General features: G+C 46.7%; 1 protein-coding gene across 2 annotated transcripts in view; it reads right to left on the bottom strand.

Moving 5' to 3' along the window:
- Window positions 1-26499, bottom strand: part of ANKAR (ankyrin and armadillo repeat containing) — a 1891262-nt gene that overhangs the window by 232505 nt on the left and 1632258 nt on the right. For both annotated transcript variants that reach the window (XM_069615641.1, XM_069615642.1), the window contains exon 23: window positions 9201-9397. In XM_069615641.1, coding sequence (XP_069471742.1) covers window positions 9201-9397 — 197 coding nt within the window. The remainder of the gene's footprint in view (window positions 1-9200; window positions 9398-26499) is intronic.

Here is a 26499-nt window from a genome sequence, read left to right as displayed (position 1 = left end):
TCCATATCACGCCCAAGGGGCTATCTATGAATCAAACCAAGGTTCGGGCGATCGACGAATGGCCGATTCCGACCAACCTCAAGCAGCTGCAGTCATTCCTAGGATTCGCGAACTTTTATCGGAGATTCATATCAGGGTTTTCTTCTGTTGCGGCTCCACTCACTGCACTCACTAGCCCTTCTGTCCCCTATGTATGGTCCACGGCTCAGCAATCTGCTTTCGATACACTGAAAACCCTGTTCACCACCGCTCCGGTATTACAGCACCCTGACCCCGACCTTCCGTATATTCTCGAAGCAGATGCCTCTTCCTATGCATTAGGTGCGGTGTTGTCCCAGTCCTGTCCTACCGCCAACCGTTTGCATCCAGTAGCATTCCACTCCCGCAAGTTCACGACTACCGAACTACACTACATGGTTACAGAAAAGGAACTGCTGGCTATTAAGGAGGCACTACAGGTCTGGAGACACCACCTTCTAGGTGCCAAATATCAAACCATAGTGTTTTCTGATCATAAAAATCTCCAGGACCTTGCTTCCTTGAAATGCACAAACAGTCCCAGGTTAGGTTGCATCTTTTCTTTGCCGCGTATGATTTTGTGGTCAAACACAGGCCCGGTGTTGGACACGGTAAAGCCGATGCCCTGTCCCGTTCACCTGGGGGTGAGACCCTTCCCTCTTTTCCGGACACCCTGTTGGGAAAAAATCATGTAGTCTGTTTATGCACGCCGACTCCCTCCTTGTTGTCAACTATCCGACAATGGGCCTCTCAGTACCCGCAGTCACTGGCGGAATGGGACCCGGTCATACAAGATGGGCTGCCTTTCGTACATGGGGGAAAACTCCTTCTACCCACAAGTGAAACCCGGAATCAAGCGCTGACCTGGTCCCACGACGCTGCCATCAACGGTCACCCTGGACAACTTCACACCTTAGACCTCCTTAAGCGTTGGTGCTGGTGGCCTACGATGAAGCGTGACGTACGAGACTATGTCAATACCTGTGCGGTGTGTGCCCAGGGCAAATCGCGCAGGGGTCGGCCCTTGGGTCTTCTCCTTCCTCTCCCGATACCTCCACGACCTTGGCATACGATCTCCATGGACTTGGTCACTGATCTCCCCCGCACTCATGGGTTTGACACTATTTGGGTCATAGTTGACTCATACACCAAGTTTGCACGTTTTATACCGTGTAAGGGAATACCTTCAGCCCCTGCTGAACGAAACGTTTCTAGCCATACAAGGGACAAAGTTTACAGACTATAAGTGGCAAGAAGCAACTTTCATGTGCAAAGCAGAAGGACTTGTCGGATACTCAGAAAAAGCGTTAGCTCTTGTGGAACAAGCATGTGCACAAATATGGACAGAACATGTTGCGAAGCTAACGTGGGTCACAGCAATTGAGAAGCCAGTGAAAGTGCACCAAGAAGAAAGTTATGAACTTTGTTTTTACAGCGAAGGAACTGTCTGGATAGGATCAAACAAACGCTGCAATAGAACACTGCTAATTCCAGACCTCCGAAAAGGAACTGCGCCGCTGATGGATTACTACTGGGTCTCTGGCCAGAAAGCATACTTGCACCTCGCATCATCATGGAGGGGCTACTGTTCGCTCGCAACGCTACATTCTACCCTACTAGTAGTACCTGAAGGACACCTAAAGGGGGGGACCCTTGCCTGATGAAGAAGTGATACCGGAAACCACAGAAGTAATACCCACCACTCCACCTCCAGATCTGTGTCCTTCCAGAAGATGAGCGCCATGATTTGCTAAGCAGAAAGAAACTACTTGACCCACGATTCCTCAGACCTACTTGCACAAATACCTGATGAATATAAATTATACAGCTCAGCAGAGACATGTTTTGCATCCATCGTGCCCAGCATCCAAACAAGGGCCAATGCTAAATGGCTCCAGATCGCTAGATGGGAACTGATCCAGCTGGCAAACGATACTGAAGAAGGTTTCAAAGTCATCAAAGTGGAACTGAGAGCACTCAGACTAATGACAATGCAGAACCGCTACGTCGCCAACCTCCTCACAGCCATGGAAGGTGGGGTCTGCAAAAAGATCGGCAGTTCCTGTTGCACATTAATTCCTTCTACAGATGCTGAAAATGGAACACTATCACATGTCATTGCGGCAGTAGATGAACTTGGGGTAAAAATGAAGAAGGAAGCAGGAATTCAGGAAGACAATTGGGTGAATATGGCTTCGGCTGGGTACTGTACTGGCTTGGAATGACTGTAAAGACGTTGGTCCCTATAATCGTGGTTATTTTGGCGATTTTCTGCATGTGGCAATTGGGTCTCCGTTGTTGTGCCAAAGCAGTACCTAATAGTGCAATGATGATGGTGACAATTGGGAGAAATAATAATAAAGTACCTTGTGACATGCAGGAAGTAAAAATCCAGACAGAGCCAAATGATGACCCTAAATTTCGTACGGTTGTAGTGTATCATGGGCATGGGGATGGGGTGGACACCCTTTACCACACAACAATTGCGCCCCCACCAGACCCTGAATATTACATGGAAGTTTGGGTAGATATAGCAGGAGATGGGGGGTGCATATACATGACCTGTACGCCTGAACAGTATGCACAAGGTGGGGAAAGTCTGAGAAGCGTCTGTAGGGCGTGGATGCCCATAAAGGGTATTACTGCATGGGAGGAAGCAGAAAAACGGGCTAATGAATGAAAAAATGGGGGGGGGTGTATTTGTTACTGTAGAAGTAATGAAAGGGGGAAGGTTTGGACAGAAATTAGCCTAACCCGCCCAACTAGGCTCTTCCAAATAAGGCAAACCCGATACGAGGCTATATTATATACAAGGGGAGAGCAGTCTGCATCCCCAGGTCTCATATAAAGGCCCTGCAATGCATAGAAGTAGATGTATTAATTTTATTTGCATTTCTAAAGCGCTCACACAGCCCAGTGGCATCAAGGCGCTGTTACAGGAGCATGTCTTAGTTGCATATTTATAACGCACTTAATACCCAGAGGTTTCTAAGCGCAGACCCGGGGTTCTAACCTGTTGTTTCGTGTCGTCTTGTTTCCAAGGCGAGCACGTTGCCGCTGAGCTATCCATCAGGGATAGTGTATAGCACTAGCAATGTTCCTGTCCCGCAACTCCATTTTTTATTAGGCCGAGAAAGGACAAGCTGCTGGCTCACGATGCTCACGTTCCGAGTTCACACAGGGTTACCAAGCCCAATGTCGGCACAACATGCTGGCTCCGCACGAGCCCTGTTTCCACAGAAGTCCATTTCCCTCTTGTCCCTCCAGTGTTGCGAATATTTAGTATCGCCTCCAGGAATGTGCCCTGTGAAGAGCGTGAGACAGCACCAGCCTCCGCGCTGTATCCATTCATCTCCACTAACCTGCCATCGGCCTCTGACCCCCACCCAGCCAGGCCAGAACCAGCCATACTCCACCAACCCGACCCCCATACCTTTTGATGTAGTGATAAGCATTCGACCCCCAGGTTCTAACCTCCCTAAGGTGCCCACCACAGATCTAAAGCCTACACAACTGCATTTCTCTTTAACAGCAACACACGTCTCCTGTAACATGAGGTACCAGGAAGGGTAAATCATAGCTCAATCCCTGGGGGTGGGGGGAGACGTTGGGTGCAGGAACAGCAGTATCAATGAAGTCCTGAATGTATGGGTCAGCATGACAGTATTTTATCTTCCCCTCTCCCAGGCACCCATTTCCTGTGCCGCCCAGGTGCCTCCCATAATGAGTGAAAAGTCGGTCTTAGTTGTTTAGCTTAGATAAGATACAATGGGCCTCATCACGACCTCGGCGGTGACCCTTAAATCCGGCGGTAGCGCTATTACCGCCGGATTTAAGGGTCCGCCGAATCAGGGCCTCGACGGATTTCAACCCAGCTCTGAGCTGGTGTGAAATCCGCCGAGAATTCGCGCTCATACCGCCGGCGGGAAATCCGCCGGCGGTATGAGCACGAAATTTCCCCATTGAGCCCAATGTGGAATGGGGCATTCCCGAATGGGCTCAATGGGGAATGGGGACTTCCAAGTCCGCCCAACTCGTGATCCCGCGCTATTAGCGCTGGGGGCTATGGCGGTGGCGCTAATAGCCCCCGCGCTAATACCGCCGGCGTTACCGCCGAGGTCGTGATGAGGCCCAATGTATTTTATGTGTGCCCTGACCTTCACTGCAAGGATGAGCGCAGCTGACCCACGTGCTTCGAGATCGACAGGGAAGAACCAGCCATTTATCGGCTGGCATCCGCTATGGAGCAGGCCCATGTGTAGGGTGCCTCCGATCAGGAACACCAAAATGTCCTGTATATGAATGCCGCTTTTTGTGTTTATAAACCCATACTTGATGATGTAAGACGAGAGCGCTCTCGAGCAGCAGAGTTCTTTGCTGACAATTGTATTTTGTACGAGTAAACCTTGTTATCCTTGCAAAGCTATCTCTTGGCTTCTTTCCCTAGTGGGTTGTATTTACTCTGGAGTGTGCGTATAGAGGGGCTTGCCTTCAGGATGTAGGGGGGACAAGTTGGGCAGCATTGTTCGGAGAGAAACTCAAGGGTGATAAGACATGTAGGGTAACACATTATAGAGAGGAGCAGTGGCGCCTCTTACCTGTTGCTGGTGGTAGGCTACTTAATACTGCGGGACTCAATGGGGGGATGAAACGGTGTGCAGGCTCCATTGGATGGGCATAGAAGCCAAATGGAAGATGCAGCATGGCAGCCATCGGCAGACAGGGGCCTTTGACTCTGGCCTGTGTAGAGGGCACGGCCTCGCCTCCCAGCTCAGCCGAGTCCTGCAATTAGTTGCGACAGGCAGCCAATCATCATGCTGGATGTAACTGGTGGTACCTTGGGGCTCACTGAGATGGGATTCAGACAGGATAAGGCAGCGGCGCTCTTTACAGTGGATTCCAATCCACTTAAGGTATATGCTGCGGGTGGTGGAGCCAGTGCATGGATGTTGGATGGCACATCATGCTCACGCTGCACTAGAATGGGAGAGACAGGGGCCTTTTACTCAGGCCTTTGTAGAGGGCACAACTTTGCCTCCCAGCTCAGCAGAGTCCTGCAATTAGTTGTGACTGGCAGCCAATCATCATGCTGGATGTAGACTTGTGGTTCCTTGGGGCTCACAGAGATGGGATTCAGGCAGGATAAGGCGGCGGCCATTTTTACAGTGGATTCCAATCCATTTAAGGTATATGCTGCGGGTGCAGGAGCCAGGGCCTGGATGTTGGATGGCACATCATGCTCACACTGTCCTTGAAGCACCTCCATTTGTCCTGCGACAAATGGAAGTGATGCAAGGTTACGTGCTCAGGAACCAGGCTGCTAGGGCTAATTTCTCCTGAAAGGGGTAAACTACATCCCTCTCTTGCTGGGCTAAAAGTGGCCGCGTCCCCACTGGCAGGGGAACCGATGGCTGATTCGACATTCGCAAGAGCTCTGAGAACCATGGTCTGGCAGGCCACTTTGGCGCTATCAAAATGAGGTGTAGTCGATGGGATTCCGTGACCTTGCAGATGACCTTGTGAATCAGCGGAGGTGGCAGGGATGCATACGCACACATGCCGTCCCACTGAAGCTGCATGGCATCTCCCAGTGATCCTCTGCCCTGTCTCATCCAGGAAACAAATTGTTGACACCTCCTGTTGTGGATGGTGGCGAATAGGTCTATCTGGAGTTGCCCTCACATGTTGAAGATCTCTTTCAGGACCCCCTCGTTCAGCTGCCACTCATAGTTGTCGACACCCAGTCTGCTGAGCCTGTCCGCCTCTAGGTTGCATTCCCCCAAAAGGTCCATCGTCGTGAGCCATATGCTGTTCGCTAAGGACCATTCCCATATATCGATGGTTATCTTGCACAGGGGGGAGTGATCTTGTGCCCCATGTTTGTTGACGGAGTACATGCAGGTAGAGCTGTCCGTCTGAATGCAGACTGGGCTGCTGTTGATAACTGGGAGGAAAGCTCTTAAAGTTAGCCATATAGACATCATTTCGAGCCAATTGATGTGCTTTTCCTGGTTCTCTCTCGACCATAGGCCGTGCACACTGTGGTTGCTCAGAGTGGCTCCCCAACCCTTGAGGGAAGACTCTGTCGTAATGGTGTATGCCGGTCTTGGTTGCCTGGATGGTTTGCCAGCCATGAGATTGGTGTCCATCCTCCACCATAGTAGGTCCTGGTGAGGAAGCATTGGTATGTTGTAGGGGAGGCATGGTATCACAAGTATGACACTGACACAGTGGGTACAATTTGTAAACCTTTATTGAAGTTGTTGGGGCTGGAGAAACTCCTACTTTGCACTGTAACTAAAATAGGAGTAGTTTCGACCATCAAACGATAAACAAAACAGTCCTAGAGGAATCTGTCAATTCAAAATGGCCTATGCTAACAACACCTAATGCCTGCCTCTTCGCTTGTACAAAAAAGGGTTTAAATGAGCAATGTATGCAAAGAGAAAAATCAGTGTTCAAAAGAATAAATGTGGTTGAACTAGATCTCCTCCCAACGTTAGACCTCACAGAGTATGGCTGCCCCTGTAGGCAGGATGACACACTCTGGCTCGGTTTTCAACACAATAAACAGTTCCAAAACGTGGATCGAGGCCCACCTGGCCTTCCATGTTAAAGTCTCTTTTCCTGACTTCCAAATAATGTTTCAACACAAAGTTCACATAGGTCCCCCTCTGTCGGGCTCAGACCTCTCACAACAAAGTTCAACAAAAGCTTGCAAGGGCTCGGCCCACTTTCGGATGTCAAAGAATTTTGAATGTGTGTGGCTTTCTTTACAGACCACCACAGGACCACTTTGACTGAAAGTTCACAGTTTAACTTTCACTCTCCCCTTTTATAGGAGTTAATCTTGCTTACTTCACTTTTGCTGTTCATTCACTTTATCGCTTCAAACAATGTACCTTTCCTGGAGACTTTCGAGTGGGCTACTTCCTTTTGCCAGAGCACTCTGTTACTTATTATCGCTGATTTCATAGCTGTCCTTACTTCAAAGTTCATTCACAGGTCTGCGTTTCTTCTCGTCTCATCCACACACATGCAGCCTTCACTTGCCAACTCACCGGCTGTTTGCGTCTCTTTCTTGGTTTTACGATTTCCAATTCACAAGTCAAGGTTAGTACCGCAGGCTTGTCCTCACCTCCCCAACTCTGCCGTTCACCTGGGAGGGTTGCTGGCATTCTTAAAACACAATGCAGCTGTTTGATGTGGGATCTGGCCTTCTCCACATGTCTTTCGCGGCCTGTCACAGGCAACGATCTCCAGTGGGGAACTCTTGGGGTTTTCGACCCGCTGCTCTCGTCCCTTGGTCATCGCTCTGCTCCAGTAGGTTTGCTTTTGTCGCAGAAGTTCTGCTTCGAATCGTGTTCCGCCTTGCTCATAGTGTGTCTCTAGGTTCTGCCTTTTATTCGTGTGAGAGGTAATTGATATCAGGTTTAAGCACTTAGAGACACGTGCCTGACTTTGCCTGAACCGATTAGCGGGACATGTCCAGTACGATGTGTGAAAGTTAATGTTGTTACTCTCAGTCACCTCTTCCTTGGTCCAGGTTTTTGTAAATGGGGGCGGGGGGAGTTGGGACATCGGAAAACCCTAAGAAATAGGAGGGGTTAGATAAACAAAATAGGGGGGAATACCGCGTCTCACCATCGGCTGCCTCACCCCCACTCCCCGAAAACCCCTCACCCAGGTGATCCTCCCGCACTTATCCACCCCCAGGGTCTGGATCCAAGGGCGATGGCTGTGCCCTGGCTACCTGAGAGAGAGAGAGAGAGAGAGAGAGAGAGAGAGAGAGAGAGAGAGAGAGAGAGAGAGATGCCTGTGGACTAGCAGGTGAGACACCCTCTGGTTTCTTACAATGGTGACGAACGCTGCTTGAGACCCAGCTTCCTGGCTCCATGAGGCTGAAAACATTTTTTGCAGCCTCCTCAATTTGAGCCTGATATGAGGCACCGCCAGGAGGCAAGCCGCCATAATCCCGAGCAAGTACTGGTGCCACCGTGCTGAGGTCACCGCCATTCAGAGAAAGTGCCCCGTTGCTGCTTTGATCACTGCGTCCTTCTCTGCGGTGGGAAATATCATCTCTGCTTTCGTATCCCATTTGAGACCCAAGAAAGTCAAGGACTGTGTAGGCTGGAGCTGAGACTTCTTGAGGTTGATGGAGAACCCCAGTTCGTAGAGCGTATGCATTAGCCTGGCTGCTGTATTCTCGAACTCAACTGGCGATTCTGCGCAAACCAACCAGTCGTCGGGGTATGGGTATATATGGTGGCCCTCTGACCTGAGTAGTGTTGCCACTGCATTAATTAGTCTTGTAAACACCCATGGGGCTCAATTGAGCAAAAACGGAAGGACTTTTTATTGGAAGTACAAGCGATAACCCGGAAACGTAGGAGGGAGCGATAGGGCTGCCAAATTGGGATGTGTAGGTATGCATCCTTCAGATTGAGGGAGCACATCCAGTCTCCCCTACACAGGGAATCCACTATCAGTGCTGGCGAAACCATCTTGAACTTTTGGAGGGGTAGGTAAAGGTTTAAGAAGGACAGATCTAGGAAGAATTGCAGGCCTGTCTGGTTCTTCTGTATTGCGAAGATACGAGCATAAAAACCCAAAAAAAGGCAACCTATTTGGTTACTTTTCTCTATTACTCCCATAGACATTCATCCAACATTTCCAGATATAAGATAATGGTGTTGAAGTCCATCTTGTGTGCCCTGCATGTTCTGTTACTCCCACACCATAACTGCCATTATTAGGAGTTCTGTTGAGTTTTTATTGGATTACCGCATACAGTCATTGATGTTAGTGAATGCAGTCGCATGAGGCTCTGATCTGAATTAGGCGTTTACTGCCATACAGCCAGTAAAACATCCAGATGTATCAAAAAATACTGCATGGTGCATTCCCAGGAATGCTGCATGAGGTAAATACCTTATTAACCAATCATTAGTTGAGCATTGAAAACAGGCAATGTTTGAAATACCACCTGTTTGTACTGTTGCCACCTGACTGATTAAAAGAGTGATATCGCCAAAGACGATACTCAAGAAGGCAGGAGTCTACAATCTGGATTTAATGGACAGATATAGGAATCATAAACACAATATTAAGCCTTTAGGCGTCTATTTTTGGAGTTGCATCATTTGCAATCAAACACCTCACTATTGCAGTGATTAGCATACCTTAGAGAGGGTAACCCAACATGCTTCTGTCTTTTGAAGTCATCTGTGAATTCCTTAGAGATTCGAGCGTCAACGTCGAGGTTGTTTCTTAGAAGGTCGAAAAGTGTTGGCTTGTTCCTGCACTCTATCAGCAGATGGCGATGCGCTGTGCGGTTAAAACTTAAATAACCTAGAGCATTTGCACAGGAAACACGAACCTATAAGATAAAACACACAGATGTTGGTTTCTAACTGAGTTTGGACTTCATCTGGCTAGACACACTAAATGCCTCAACATGTCTCAACCATACTATTTTCTTAATTACATGGACAATTATCTTCATCACCTGTAAGTACTGCTCATATTCGCAATTCTTAACACTATTAAAACTTCTAGATCATTCCTCATATGTAAACCTTGCTTTCTCATACATTACCAAGCTTCAATTGAATGTTTATAAAGCAAATATAAAAATTTAAAAAACGGACATCGCTTTCAAGTTTGTTTGCATCTCATGTTTTTAATCCAAAAGTTCAATATAGCCTTTACATGATTGCTGTTACATCTATATGTGTTTCTAGCGGTGCACTTACAGTGGTGCATTTGCTTCGAATTTGCCCTTTGTCATGGAGCAAGCAGTACTGGAGTAAGGGCAAATAGGTTAAAAAAAGGAAGAGAGGTGTTGAGGGCTTACCCGCATTTATAAAATAAATTAAACAAATGCATTAATATAAAGCCATATAAGTGCAGCGATGTAAAGACATGGAATCCCATTTGCAATACCTCATGGTTAATTTGGAGACTTCGTAGTGCAGCTGGTGAATGACCTCACTTCAGAAGCAGCACCATTCATTCAGCCAAAACAATCAGACTGCAAACTCAAGCTGCAAACAGTAATTTACTTAGCATCTTCTTTATAGAACTTCTTTCTTCTCTGCGCTGTAACATTCATATTAGTTTGGAAGACCGTGTGTTACCTCTGTAGAGAACCAGAAGGCCGAAACAAAGAGGAGCAAAAGAAAATAATTTCATAACGTTACTTTGCCTTAACATAAGAAATGATTGAATGCATATGTAAAAAGGGCTATGAGGTCAGCTGAGTGGAATAGCAGCTGTGCTTCACACCTATTCTGTCTCTTGATCATTGCAAGAGTGCATGCATGCACAAAGAACATCCAGGTGCTCGGCGTCATCACTTCTGTGACCTGGAAGTGGGACGCAGTTGGTGGAAGATACCACATTCTTCCATTATGCACAACACAATAGGAGTAACATACCAATTCATGAATTTCATTGTCTTTGAACCTCGCTGCCATTCTCTTTTATTGCACTGGTCAGTGGTGAGGCACTTCAGAAGAGCTAGAGCTGCGCAAGGTCCCTGAAAGATGCTCTGCTAAGGAACTCTCAGAATCAATCCCTCCAGTATCTTCAGAAAGCTCAGAGACATTGCTCTGCTCCACTCTACCATTGTTATTGCTTCTTTGCTCTTTCAGTCATGTGAGGCCTTTCTGACTCTCGTCAGGGTGGATCTGTCACTGCTCGGTGCCAGCTTGTTAACTTTGATCAGTTTGTTCTCAGGACACTCTTCTTTCTTACAGGGCTATCCTTTCCGAATTGCAGATTATATTGTCATCATTGTGGACATAGTTCCTTCGTACTGTGAGCCCTTGCAGTGGCTAACTATATTATGTATGTATGTATTGTGATTATTCTAGCGATATCGTCACTGCTTCCCTGGGGGGAACGTTCTCTTATGTGGCCAGGGAAAGGCAGAAGTGACATGACTCTGACCCTGGGGGTGGCTATCTGTGGGAGGACCAAGAGGGGGAGGACAAACTCCAGGGGGACAGAGTGAACCCACTAGGTCAGAACAGATCTTTACCTGATTTTCTTGGTAGCATCCACTTGCCTTCTTCCGATTCTTGTATGGCATATTGAAGTGTGGATAGAGAATCTCTCTACTGTTAACTGATCACCAACCTTCCTTACACCTCCCCCCCTTTAATAACAGAGACGAGGAAGAGGAATGGAGTAACAAAGATCACTAGAATCAGTAAGCCAACAATGTGTTCTAGTCACTGGTGGAGATGAACAGGTGCTGGGACATTCAAACATGGTACACCAGAACACAAAGAGAGACTCACATCTTCCAAAGCTTGTTGGGAAACGGGCGGAAAGCAGGCTGCAGACCGGAGCGAAGAAGCAGTCCAGAGCAACGTCCAGGAAAGTCGGGCAGCAGATGGTTTGCTGCTTGTTTCTTTGAACAGCAGCAGCTGCCAAGAAAAGGAGACAGCAAGGCAGGAACCGAGGAGCCGACGAGACACTCTCCCATTCAACAAACAGGCAGCGGAAGAAATGGTGAGATGCGAGGAATGCCAAAGCCAATAAAAAATACTTGCTTTTCTTCTCTCTCATTTTTTTCCTCCAAAGTCTGGGACCTGCACATGAACAGCAAGAAAACAAAAACCCTGGCAGGAGAGTAAATCAGGGAGTGGAGGAAAGGCAGAGAGTACCCCATAACGTGAAAGTGTGAAAAAAAAACAGAGATCCCCTCCTTGTATTGTGGAAATTGAGAAAACAAGATAATAAAAACCCTGGCAGGAGAGTAAACCAGGGATTGGAGATAAAAGTCTGGAAGGGAAGAAATATACCCTATTTCACGTTATATTGAGTTTAGTATGTGAAGGTCTGCTTAGGATTTTGCACACAGGACAGAAAACTCCTTTTCATTTTGACATCCTGACACAGAGGTTTCTTAGTTTTGTTGAGGCTGGGAAACCCGAGTTAGGGATAAGCAGAATTTCCCTAAATCCCTCTTTTCTTTCCATGATAACCAACACAAAAACTGTTGATGTGTCCGAGTGTTACTCTTGATAACTCACAATATGTACATATGGAATTGATAAAGCATGTATTTCATGTCACCGAAAACATTTCTTGTCTCAAGGACAGTTTTAGGGCCTTTATTAAATACTTTGTGGGGCCTGTGGCCATTCCTCTCTCTCCTGACTTTCCACAAACCTCCTTCCTAAACCAGGTGTAAGTGACCCCTGGTTAGTTCTATGATTGTGGACCATTACTGTGGACCATTACTGTCAAGTAACTGAGTTGTTCTGATGGTGTTCGCCCTAAAAGCAGGCTCACTAACTCGCTCAAGGACTTCCTAACTTTCCCTACCCTCAACACAGGTTAGTGTTCAAATGGGAAATTAGGCTTTTGTGCCTTTCAGCTACTCAGTAAGTTTACCTGGCTCCACTCATGTCCACCTTCACCTTTTCCTTCACTGGTACTGCTCCTTCTCCGACTTTACTACTTCTCCTACACTACTAGTACTCCTTACAAACCTCGCCTCCTCCTCCCGCTCTACCTCTTGTCCTCCCACACTACTACTCCTCCTCCTCCTCACACACTACTACTCAGTCACCCTCCTTACTGTCAGTACCAGCCATCTCACATTCACACCTTACTCTGTACTTTCTACATACACGTCTCACAAACACAAACTATCCCTCCTAAGCCGATGCCACATCTGCTCCAAAATCCTTCGCTAAAATCTGCAGTTCCCTATGTTCTCCTGCTGGTCTATTGGTCACTGTCTGACTCCTCCTCTGACCTCACCTGATACACCCACACTTCCCGTTTCCTGTCCCTAGTTTGTACATTTCTCCCTTGATGAGGGTTGGCCAGCTGTCACCTTGCTTCCTTCTCCTCACTGGGCTTGTGTGTGTGCAAAAAACAATGAAAAGCCGGTATTAGCCTAGCCCACTTTCTCTGTGCGGATGTGCCACCTGGGAAATCTGGCATTGAAGTAAAACCAATGTTCAAGTTTGTTTTCGGCGTCACATTAGTCTGCACCCCTAGGGTAAGCCAGGGGAACCTTCCCCTCGAACGTTCATGGTGGTGTAGTGCCTGTTTATTTATTGCAGGACTACCGGCAGGCTTTGCCTGTCCTGTTCATTGTGTTACTGCTCTGTGCTGCAATGCGGCTGCTCTGTACTTTTGTGAGGCTGGAGTGCTACCTACAGTGATTGGGTTCTGGAGGTGCTTGAGCTATGTTCAGGCAGGTAAGTGATTACATTTTTCCCAGCTTCCCTCCACGCGTCTTACTCTATTCTCTTTCTCATGAGACAGCATCTTTTTTTAAAATCGTATTTGGTTGTGTTCAACACCCTTTTACAAATTTAGATATTACATCAATATATAAAATTCAAAAGAATATTTCTGCAAATCATACAATGCCACACGACAAAACAGAATCATCATTACATTACATCATTCAAGATTAAAAAATAGATATGAAAAGTGCTTCAAGTGTCACAGGCTACAAACAAAAAAGATCAGTTTGCAAATTCAGTGCAATACATCGTAGTAAAAATAAAATCAGGATGGACACACTCAAAATATATAAAAATGTATATTATCGTATAATTCATATAGAGTGAGCGATGATTGCACGTTTTCCATCGATTCATTTAATTCTAAAAGCTACATGTTTTTTAAAAATCCTAAAACCGCCAAAGCAACTGAGGTAGGATATCCACTCAACAGGCGCTCCCAGATGCTCTCACAATCACCATAATCAGGATGTCATGATCTCTGCTTCCAAAAGATCAGGACTTGCCCGACTCCCTTGGAAGCAGACCCATAACCCCGGTTCCGAGTGCCAGCCAGTCCCAATTGGGACCTTTTGGACCCTGTCCTGGCGCCAGTGGCACCAGGCTCATAAAAATGCCCAGTCCCAGCGCTGGAAGCGCCGGGCTCATAATGCTTGGGTGGACTTACCTGCAGCAGACCATGCTGCTTACTTACTTGCCAGTTGAACCCCTGATCCTCTTCTGTTTGGGACTACTTTTCCTGTTGGGTGGGGCAGGAGCCACTCCCTAGGCTCAGAACACTGGAACTCTTCTGGAAAGCAGGAACTCTTTTCTTACCTAGGCGTGGCTGTGGAAGGAGACACCTAAGCACTACAGGAGGCTATTTAAACCACACCCGATGGATGAATCTTGCTTTGCGTTATTCTGCATTCTCTGCAGCAGAACGCTCATCGTGTCTTCTGCCTCTGATCCTGGGCCTAAGGGAACAAAGGCTTACCATCCTGGAATCCAGTCTTCAGCAGCACCTGTAAAGACAAAGAAAGAACAGGTTAGCACTACGGTCTTCAGTGGCAGCGCATCTCTTACCTGGTCCATCGGCTGTCACCAACGCCTCGCGCTGCATTCCGGCATCTGAAAGACAAAGGCTTACCTACTCTTCGCATGCTCCGGAGGTCTTCGCACTGCATTCCGGCATCTGAAAGACAAAAGCTTACCAGCTCTTCGCACGCTCCGGAGGCCTTCGGCGCTGCATCCCGCATCTGAAAGACAAAAGAAGGTGCGTTTAAAGACATTGGGCAACTTTATTACTCACGTGCCATTACTCCTTCCCACGCCGAATCCAGTGGGTATTCCAGCACCCTTCAGCTTCTCTAAAGCTCCAAACTTGTACCTGCAAGATAAAAGGGACAGTTAGTGCGCATCGTGAAGCAGGCTACAAGCGCTTACTTACGTGCTTCCAGGCGCTTCTATTCCTCACGCGGGTTCGATCCTCAACTCTCATCAGCCCGCCATCCGCCATCGCCGGAACCCTGCAAAACAAGAGATATCATTACAAAAGACTTTTAAGACATTTGAAGTGCCCAGAACTTACCGTTCGTGCAGTTAACGACGGACAGCAGTCCTCTGAGGTCAAGAGGCCTGCACCCTTATCCAGTGAAGAAACTGGTTACGGCACCCTGCCCCGAGGCAGATGGAGAGCTCGGCGTTCACTTACCTAAGGTGAGGGTGTTAACCTTTGGGGTTCTACAGGAGAAGAGAAAGGGAAGAGGAGAGAGGCACCCAATAACCCCAGTTCATTAATCCCATATTTTCTATCTGCAGACATCTTACTCTTCGAGTCAGACATACAGTGCACAGAGGTCCAGCCCAAAGAGCCAACCCTGTGTTACACATCACCTTTGAAGATACGGCATTCACCCAGTCAAGACCGGCGCCTCTGCGGGAATCAGGTGAGCGTTACACAGGATTAACAATCAATTTACCAAAGTATAAGGTGCGTTGTGCTACTAATGATGGACAGAAAATTATAACATGCTTTAGTGTTTCCTCTAAGGTCACATCACGACAGTACCTACAATATCACCTGGTCCGGGGGTAACATTTTCCTCCTTGTTAAAATAACTCTTGTCTGTAAAATATCTAATCTGAAAAGCATAGATTAGCAGCTAGACAAAGGATCAGGAAAAATACGCAAATACAGAGATAGTTGACCTTGTTTTTTATGTTCGAAGGCAAAGTGGTAAAGAGAGCGTGAAGTAAAAATAGTCTAAGGTTAGAACCCAATCACACAAATAGGATTCTGAGCCAGATCCGCGGGTCCCAAATCAACCTCAGCAAGAATAGCCAAGCACTTCTCTTTAAAAGAATGTCAAGAACGCTCTCTTTGTGAATGCATGACATCAGAGATTTCACTGTATAAAGAACAGGGAGGGGTGGTCCAGAATTTTTAAGATACACCTTAAGATTTTGCCTTTATTTAAAGGGACGTTAGGCCTACCAATAATATCAGATTTGTTACAGAATACAACACAGACAGTGGTAAACTCCAAAGAATTCTCAAAAAACATTGGCACATTCTTGGAGTTGGCAAAGATATACAAGAATGGGTGTTAGACGTACCTAAAATATCATATTGTAGAGCACCCACCCTAAAAAGCATATTGAGCCCCTTGTTTATGGAACCCCAGGCAATCAGAACAACTAATTGGCTTTCTAAACAAATAAAACCAGGGTTCCACAAATGTGGCACCTGCTCAATGTGCTCAAATGCACTTACCACCAATTGTGTATATTTTGGACCAACATATGAGAAGAATATTGAACAGAACTGCAGATCTACGTTTTTTGTTTACGTAATCATATGTTATTTTGTGGTCTAAAATACATTGGAGGTACCATATGGGAAGTACGGACAAGAATCAGAGAGCATTTGAACTCCTTGAGAACACCAGAGCCAAATACCCTCTAGCTATCCATTGGCAGGAAAGACATCAAATGGATAATCAAAAAGGGATCCAATTCGTCGGATTGGAGATCATCACAACAGACGCTAGAGGAGGTAACAGGGCCCTAAAACTTCGCGAAAATGAAGAAAAGACTAATCTGCTGATCAAGAAATACAGAATTCGGCCTAAACACCGAACATGAGTTTAATGTATTCTTACGATACACAGAATAAATGTATACACAATGTCGTCATACCTGAAGAATCCTGTAACTCTGCCACTTGGCTCAAATCCAATATCCTAGGAACCACAGGCTTTCATGTTCACATAACCTGCCACCACTCGATCCATCGCCAGCCTTCCAACCAACACCCCCCCCTTCCTTTCTACCCAAGTGAGACACTCAGGACAGCCACCCCGCCTTGACTCACTAGGTACGGACCATTAACTTGGTAGCACGCTTTACTCCACCCTTTAGACCATACTCAAGCTCCTATATACTTCCCAACCCATCCTTTCGAGCGCATACATCTTATTACCTCCAACTCCAACCGCGGCACTCCAATACTAACCACCAACAGTGATCTATACCTGGACTCACTACACTCAGACCCATCATGGCACCCCTTTAACTGCACCTCACAGCTCCACCAGCCCTTACTTAATGGGCGACAACCCAACATTATAACCCCCACCTGACCCACTTGTGGTTGCACTATCACCCCTGTGCTGACAATTACCAACCAACCCTCTCTCCCTTAACACTGGACCATGCATATCCCATAGGCCGCCAGGCGATCCGAGAGTTTGCACCCTTTATTCACTACATCAGTCCGTCCTACATTAAGCAGGGCACCCCTGAGATAGAGATCTCACTTTTGAATATGACCATTGGTAACCGATTCAACACTCTGCTGAATGACCATTCATTCACAGTAACTCCAGCAACATCACGCCACAATCTTAGTCAGGTCCCTCGTCATGTGGCACTTCCACCTATTAATATCCAGGAGACCAGCACAATTAAGCAGGACACCCCTGAAACTAGGATCTCAATTTTCGAACGTTACCCATAGCAACCCAATCAACACCTTGCTGAATGACTGCTATATGCACAAACTCCGGCATTTTTATGCCACAACCTTATTCAGGTCCTTCGTCATGTGGTACTAATCGGCATTGAGGAGACAAATACAGGCCGATGACGGGACGACCCCACCTATTAATGAGTTCCTTTTATAAACCAGACTTTGGCTGAGCTCATTTGAACATACCAACGCGGAATAGAGCCAACGGCGAGCGCAAGCTAATCAGCAATCTTATCGAAGGAAAGCAAAAATATCAAGGACTCTTACATAAGGGCCAGCTCATGACCCATTGAGTCAAACATGGACCCCTCCGCTACTCACACACGTAGCAACTAATGGAGGGGTCCCAGGGCATCTGCGCCCTTTTAACCATGATCACCTTCCCTAGCGACACGCACTTCCTATTGTCTTTATTATTAACCTCACAGTCCTATACGTCCTAGCTCTCACAGACCCCTCACAGAACTACACACCAGTAGTGCAAATGGAGGTGTCAAAGGGCATCCACGCCCACGTATTAGATTCCCTAATCATAGCACCCCAACCACATTTAATCTCTCACTCTGCATGCCTAACAGTTTTTTACGGACTAATGATTCTCACCCGGCTTACATAATGCCAACAGGAACTTACCAACCAACGCGATCACAAGGAAGGCACAGTTCTCAATTAATTTCCTTCCCCAATTAATCACACAGCAACACGCTCACGGATATACGGGCTGACAGTCAGAACAACCACTGGCCAAATCCTATCGCATCATGATCTGGTCACTTTGAATCTAACTTCAGCATCCTCTGTTCATATGTTAGATACGCCCAACCAGAGAGAACTTGATACTCTCCACTTTGGATAAACCTATGAGGCCTCCAGCCCACACACAAGCGCTGCAGCATCTATAACCAATCCAGGTGAGATTTGGAGCTAGCACCCATGCCAGAGACAATATCCCATGCAAGTAGTTATGCTAACAAGTTGCTAACTTAACAACTAACACCTACTCTACATCTTTTTCTCTTCCCTTCTTTTTCCCTTATGCCCAATCTCTCCAATTTAACGAATTAATCCAATGATGCCTGAATGCATTTGTCACTATAAATATTTCCTTAATTAACCAATATGAAAATATTAATGATGATGTGATTAGATAAACAACTCTATAAATGGTTTCTTTGTTCCAATAACGTCTATCCAAATGCAATTATATCTAATATTTGTCTTACAACCCACATTCGGGTACTAATCTGAACTGAAATGTATATGGTAAATGGAATATCTAATCCAACCACAAAATGCCACTCACTTCACGCACTGACTCACTTATCACACTGTACATGTCACAAATACTGGTGTACTTTTCAACAAACAATGAATGAATTGTTAAACACGGTAGACTTGATAAAGACCTGGTGTAGGGTCGAAACACGTGTTGACACCATCTCCTAAACCTTGACAAAACCGCAATTAATCAACAATGAAATACTAAAGAAACTTTGTGTGGATCCCATTTATTATACTCAACAGAGTCAACAAAGTAAAACACATATGATGAAATGTACTAGCGCCAATTGAGTAGAAACACCAACCAAATCAGACTAACTCATAACTGATTGCAGTTACTGCAATGCAATTGGGCAGTCTTAGGACCCTCCAACAAATGAATGACTCGCACAGAAAACTGACATACACTAAGTTGCATAACCTCAATCTCGTAAATCATTTTGGGGACTACTTTCCACTCATAAAATTTAATCAGGGGGATATCTGAAAATCTGCCACATTAGATGTTCATCCTGATCAGCTGTGCAGCCAAGGCAATAGCTTTATGGTTAAAAAATGTGGTTAAGTCGGTCTTACATAGTTTATTAAAATTGTAAAACCCTGCAGCAGGCACCATCAATGACCCCTGCAAATGCACAAGAGCTGCCTCATAGCCACATCAAACTTACAGGTGAAGCCTATAAACTCATCAGGGAGATAAATCAGTTACCTAAGGGTGACCTGAACCTTATGGTGGATAATAGCACTAACAAAAAGGTCAGAGGATGCCGTACTTAATAATGAGATAACAGACCGCAGCCGAGAGACTGCCCCCAGCCCAGCGAGCCAGTGTCACGTGAAGAGAGGGCTAGAGACCCTTTTTGCCTGCAGCGCCACGACCAAGGATTTGCCCTTTCAGAATATGGAAAGCTTAGGAGGGAACAAGACAACACTTTGTGTTCCCATCGCCACAGTCTCTAAGAACTCCACTGATAATGTAACCTCGGCCCAGACAGTGATATAGCTGATACAGCTGCTAATTCTGCGATAATACATTTTGTTGTGGCGAACTGGCTGAAGATACCAAGACCCAGAACACAGCGATTCCCCCCAGCCAACATACCCAGGATCAGCATTCCTCCACCACCTAAAGACACCAGAGATATGGGGCTGTGGGATCACACACTTCAGAACACACACTAGAACTATAAGTCAAAGCATGCTCAAAACACAATCAGAAAAGTATTTACACCTCCCCTAGCAATTACTAGACAAGTCTAAGTTAAAACACCACTTTTTGTCAAAACAGAGGTGAGCGTGTAACTTAGATGGCACTCCAATAATTAGGTTAAAGGGGGAGAAAAAGGCAGAGCATAAAAATAAAACAGTTCCCAACACTTTTCTAAGTCCAAAGCAAGTCAGTGAAGGCAGTATACACTGTAGAGCCAAAGCTCATAGGCCAGGCCCACTTTAAATGGAGCAAGGCGAAATGTGCCCAGGATCACACGGTTTAAAATGCACTAAAAGTCTTTGCAGAGTGTTCAAAAGAGGATGGGGTGATTCGAGAAGTAAAGTTAGCAGGTCTGGAGCCAACCCAGTTGAAAAGCCAAGGATTTAAGGGTCACCTTTAGCAATCCAAAGAAAGGGAGGCCAGGTGGAACACAGTACCTTAAAGAGAGAGGAAGCTCCAGCGGCGGCAGTTGTTCCTGGCAGTGGATGCAAGTCGTGGTTGCGACCAGGGGAAGAGAAGATCTCATCGAGGAGGAAACTTGTAGTCGTTGCACTGCCCAGGGAAGAGACCAGCCGCGGAGTTCGTCAGTAAAAGGTGCGTTCCTTTTATTCGTGGTCAAAGTGGTGAAGCTTGGCTATCCGGTCGCCGGGGTGCTTGGCACGGGCGAGTCGACCAAGAGATGTCCTTGGAAGGCGAAGTGGCGAGCTGGTTGATCCCACCAGCTCAGAGAGAGAAGACTCTTCCAGCAGAAGATCTTCTCTTGTCGTTGGGAAAGTGGTGAGGTCGTTGCAGCAGGGCTCCACCGGTGGTGTCGTTGTTGCAGATGGCTCAGCTTCTTCCCTCTTCGTATTTCTTAGGTCCTGTGGTGACTTCTCAAGTTCCAGTACCAAAAGCCCTACTTTTATGCAGAAAAACCCCCATTACACAGCCTAGCTGTCACTCAAACATGCTAAGTGGTGAGCCGGGCGGCTCACCACTGGCCCAATCAGAACAGAGTGCGACTTGAGTTGCTATGGCAATGCAGTCCAGGGTGCCAATTCCCCCACCCACACATCCTGTGGAACCCAGACAGAGTGGCACCAGTTGGAGGGCTTCTGTGGAGAAGTCCGCCAAAAAGTGGAACAAAGGGCTCGACCTTGGTCAGAGTTACAGAGACGGACACAAACGCCATTTTAGAAAAGAGTTCTGGCAAAAAGACCCAACCGTTGATTTAATATTAAATCAACCGGCGGTATCTTAAACATTGCACCAAAAAATGGTGCGTTTAAAATCAATGGGAAAATCCCATAGGAAATATTTGTCATGATGCCTACCCCCGGGGAACCAGACCAGGTCCAGCAACCCCAGAAGCAGGCATCAAGTTATTTTGAGCAAGCCCAAAAACCCCTGCTAGGGGCTGTTTGGGTGCGGTCCTGGCACCTATGCCGCCAGGCTCATATGGAGAGTCAGCCCTGGCGCCATATAGCGCCAGGCTCATAGAGTAGAACTTACCTGATGCAGACCATGCTGCAAGCTTACCTGTTGCAGACCATGCTGCAGAGCTCCAAGCCAAATGAGGCTTGGAAGGGACTATTTTACCTAGGGACTATTTTTTTACTTTGGTGGGGCTGGGGAGGAATACTTACCTGGGACTACTTTGGAGGCTATTTAAACCACGCCCCAAGAGCAGCACACGCTTCACGTTATTCTGCATCCAGCAGCGTAACGCTCACCGTGTCTGCAAGCCTGCATCCAGTCTTCTGCCACGCCCGCCTCGAGTCTGCAGCTCCTAGAAAAAGGGAGGAACAGAAGGAGAAAAGGTTAGAATAAGAGCCAAACTTCGATCCTTACCTGAATTCCGGATCCCCGCGCCTTCAAGCTGGAAGAAAGAAGCATTTTACACGCGCTGCCTCGCCTGCTGCAGCACCACGCTGAACTCACCGGCCTTCGCAGCATCCTCACGATCCACCGCATCCTTCTGCACGTTCCCGCCGCACTCTGGCACCTAAGGGGAACACAAGAACAGCAAAGGTGAGCCAAGGGAATAAACAGAGGCAATAGTAAATACCCCCCATAGACTTACCTGATTACCGCCAGGGGTACTATTACTCTTCGCGGGTCGGCGCAGTCTCCATTGCATCCTCGCCGTACCCCGGCCCCTAAGGGGAACAAAAGGACAACAAGGTGAGACAAAGGGACAAACAAGGGGAACTCTTCTCACCGCAATAGACTTACCTAATTTTACCCCCGGAGGCATTATTCCCCGAACTTCATATTTTCTCTCCACACCTGAATAAGGGAGCAAGCAACAGGTTACATTCTGGCCTTTATTTTATTGAACTGTGTAGGATAAGCCAAATCCTTACCTGAACTTTGTCAGCTACCACGAGGAACTCTTTGCTGGGGTCAAGCTGCAAACTGCAAGGATTCGGACAAGAGTGAAAGTCAGACATGTGAACTCTTAGGAACCTCATACTTTTCGGTGTCAATATTGTTCTGGAACTCACCAATTCCTTCGAGCCAGTGAAGCAACTGGTTATCAAAGTGCCCCTGCGCTCAATGCAGGATGGAGAGCTCATCTTTTCAAACCATCAGGTGAAACTATAAGAGGGGACATCAAAGGTGATCTGTGGGGAGAACAGCGAGGTGGGGGGATTTACGCTCAACTCCACGGGTGGTTAATTCCCTTTCTCCATTTACAGAAGAATATTCCTACGGGCCAAGCAAATGAAGCTAGGTGGGCCAGTCCAGTCCGTCATCTCGGCCCTACGCGTCTCTTTGGTGGAGACCGCAGCTGTCCAGTTCAGAGCAACGCCTCTGTGGGAGCCAGGTGAGCGTAACAATATGCCGGTGGAATATTTCGCGTGGTAACCACTGCCACCAGCCAGAAACTCGACAAGGGGGGACTGGACAGTGCCCTCTTGAAAACAGACTCAGGGGCAATATAATTAACCCCTTCCAGTACTTCCACAATATAATGGTTTGTACTGGTTCTGTTCACAATTTAGGACTAGTAAAGTCAATGGTGACTTTACATGCCCTGGGAGACAGTAGTCAGTCCCAGGGTATGGAGTCTATGTTTGGGGGTCAACAAAGGAGGTCTGTACATAGAGGATATAGTCAGGGAGTTACAAGTAGGGTGTGGTGGTAGCAGAGGAGCTGGGATGAGCACAGTGTGGGTTGAGTGGAGTGATCAGCGATTGCCGAAATGTTCTTTGAAGAGTAGGGTCTTCAGGTCCTTCCTGAAGTGAAGGATGGAAGGGGCCAGTCTATTCTGGATTGTGTGAGAAACCAGAAGGTGTCTCACCCGCTAGTCCCCGGGGGTCTCTCTCTCCAGTGGCCAAGGCACGGCCATCACCTTTGGATCCAGACCCTGGGGGTGGACCAGTGCGGGAGGATCACCTGGGCCAGAGGTCTTCGGGGAGTGGGACACCTGATGGCGAGACGCAGTATCCCTCTTCCTGTTTACCCCATCCTACATGGTAGGATATTTGGGAACTTTACCCCTCCTCCCCCTTTCCCTTCATGAACACTTTCGCACGGACAGCCCACTCTGGGGGAAAACCGACTCAGACCCGAGCATTGTGCCTGACATGTCCCACTACTATGGTCAGGCAAGGTCAGGCAATTACTGGTAACCACTCACAAGTGCCTCAATAACGCCGCCCCACAATACCTTGTAGACAGATTCAAGAGACATTCCTCCAACCGCCCTACTAGAATTGCCAACTCTAACCTCCTCACGGTACCCAGATTCAAATGAGCCAAAACCGGAGGAAGTAGCTTCCCGGCGAAGGCTGCCCAGCTATGAATGCCCTTCCTCCCACCTTAAGGGCAGATCAAACATACCTTCACTTTAGACACAACATCATCCATTGGATTAAGGAAAATGACCGCTAACACATAGTCCACCCCTCACCTACATCACTATACCCTCAATATCTCCATCCTCTCTGCCTGTATATACTCCCCTATCATGTAACTAATCTTTTGGCCATTCGCCTCTACTAACATCCTAACCAAGCTACCTTGTGTATACCCTGTGTATACATTCTGTTTTACATATGTATATAATTGTACAGCACTGTAACCAAAGCTGAAAATATTCTTGTTGTAACCAAAGTTGAAAATATTCTTGTTGCTCTTTGCGCCCGGATACCCTCGGGTCTGGCACGCATTACAAATAATAAAACAAACAAACAAACAAACAAACACCTGACTTCCATTAAGCTTCCCTACACTGATAAAAGGCGGAGCACGAGAGCACATTATGAGCGAGGCAAAGCACACGAAGGAACAGCATTTTCCAGACGGCAGCTGAACGAGGGAAGAAAGTCAGCAAACCAAGAAGGGTGCGCAAGGAGGGAGATACCCTTGACCTTTCCGGCGAGAAACCGTTACTTTTCAGAATCCTTCAGATTAAAAAGCGTAAGGCCAGGAAATCAGACTGCATGGCTGACCGAGTTGGGGAGGAGCAATAGCTGCTGTGGTACCGTCCTTGGCTCCAGGATCAAAGCAGCGCCAGAAAGATCAACACAGCCGGTGAGTTGGGGAGACCGATGCAAGACCGGTCTGTGTTGAAGTCAAGGTTGCAAGCGGCAACATTGTATAAATAGTGCAAGAACCAAAAAAGGTAACGCGTGTGATGAAAGACGCAAGGAAAGCTTAATTGCTGATGAATGTTTGAACTTTAATAGAGAAAGATACAATACCAGTGACAGAGTGGTCCGGCACCGCGAGTGTGCTCGATCGAAGGTCTCTCTGAGGTATGCAGCCAAAAAGTGGCAGAAGCGAAAGTAAAAGATGAGAATGGGAAATGAAGTGAATCCAAGTGGTCCTGCAACGGTTTAAGCAAATCCATTGCACAATCGAAAGTTTTCGATTTTTTATACAAAGAGGAAAGCTTAGAAAGTGAGATTACATGGTCCGAGGCCGAACAAGGGAGACCAATTGTGACCATTGTGCTTAAGGGGTCCGAGTCCGAACGAGGGAGAGCAATTGTGAGCATTGTGTTAAAAGGATTCCGAGCCGGAAGGAGGGAGACCAATGGTGAACAGTGGACTCCAGAACTGGTGAATGGGAAAATCCTGATAACAAAAAAGCACCAAAGTTCCTTTCTTATGTCAGGCCCTCTGCAATAAGAGACTGTTATTGAGAAAGAGACTTTGGCAGAAGGCTCTGATACCTATGCTTTGAACTGTATCCTTGTGGGAGAGAAGCCAGAGTGTGTGCGAAGCTCAAGCGTGCTGCCTTGTCCCGTGCTAAAAACGTGGGGAAGGGATGCCAACTGCTCAAATATCCTGACATTTCTTGAACACTTTTCTTTTTGCATACATTGTTTTCCCACACCATTTGTATTTAGAAGTAAGGATTGGCAATAGGTTTATCATTATAGGCCCTATTTTGACTCCACTAGGACTGCATTATTATTATTTTATGTTCGTAGCTTGCTTCCATCCTTAGATTTAGGGTTAAATAGGTATTCAACCAACCGATTGAAGTTCAATAAACACCCTTGAACTGTAATCACTTGTGTCATGCCTTCCTTACAATTGGTAAACCATTCCATCGCATAGCTTCTAGTTCAACCTCACATTAACCTGAACGCCTGGAATTATGGCTGGAACATGTACTGCATGCCTTTGGCCATGAAGTTGTTTTTGTTTCATTAATTTTATTTTGACACAACACCATATGTCTTCTACTGACTTATGTCAAACAGAGAGACCTGGAAATAACTCAAAGCCAGAATGCAAGGTTACCATTGTTTTGTTGTATATACAAACAGAATAGTTAGGGGCGTTCAATGTAACTGAACCCAGCAGGTGGGGATTTCAAGTGATTAACATGTTTCAAACATCTCTTAGTACTCACTTCTTTCCTCAGTTCTTTCCTCTCTCCACCAATCAAGTTTGCCCTGTTGGTTGGATTTGTCACTCAGAGTCTCTGAGGGTTTCTAGAGCTCAGCACTTCTTTCTTGGCTCCTTGTAGTGTTTATCTTGGTGTGTCTTGAACTCAGGATGTTGTGATAGTTCTACTGAATGTCAGAAATTTCGGGCACTACCAACCCAGGTGCTTTGGGTTTTCTAGATGGGAGCCGGACTTCAGACTAACCCTGCCATTTGGTGGACATTGGTCAACAAAGAGGACATACATGGGATTACACTTAACACATGCTTCATTACCAAATGTGCACAAGTGTTGGCCAAAAAATCAAATGATTAGGGTTTGAATTAAACTGACAGTTGTTAAGATCATTATTCTCCTGGATGGGACAGAGGTATGGGACCTCTGGACACAATTAATTGTCTCATGTGTAAATAGAAGGTCCCCAAACAAAAGATCTCCCAGTTGTTGACGAGTCTGGGAAAAATCTCCTACAGAAAATCAATCGAATAACCAGTGTGCTAACAGTCTTGGGCTTTAGAGCCTCTTAACCCATTATTTTAGTCCTTCTCATTGTCATTTTCTGAGGGGGTTCAAACTCTTTCCCCATAGTTCTTGGGATCTCTTTTCCTTGGTTCTGGGTCCTGGGTTTAAAGGTTCCTGCATGCTATTTCTCCCACTTCATTCTTCCTACCTGATGTGAAGCGTCTACCCCAGACTCGGTTCTGGATTGTAGCCTGATTTGTTGATTCTATAAGTGGGGTCAAGAGTAGTGGGCCTTCCAGCAGGGAACAGAGTCACAGATAGAAAGGAGGTTGCCCTAAAGCTGGGCTAGG

Source organism: Ambystoma mexicanum, chromosome 9, assembly GCF_040938575.1.
Source record: "Ambystoma mexicanum isolate Mex_15411 chromosome 9, UKY_AmexF1_1, whole genome shotgun sequence".
NCBI lineage: Eukaryota > Metazoa > Chordata > Amphibia > Caudata > Ambystomatidae > Ambystoma > Ambystoma mexicanum.
This window is presented reverse-complemented; position numbering and strand designations above follow the sequence as displayed.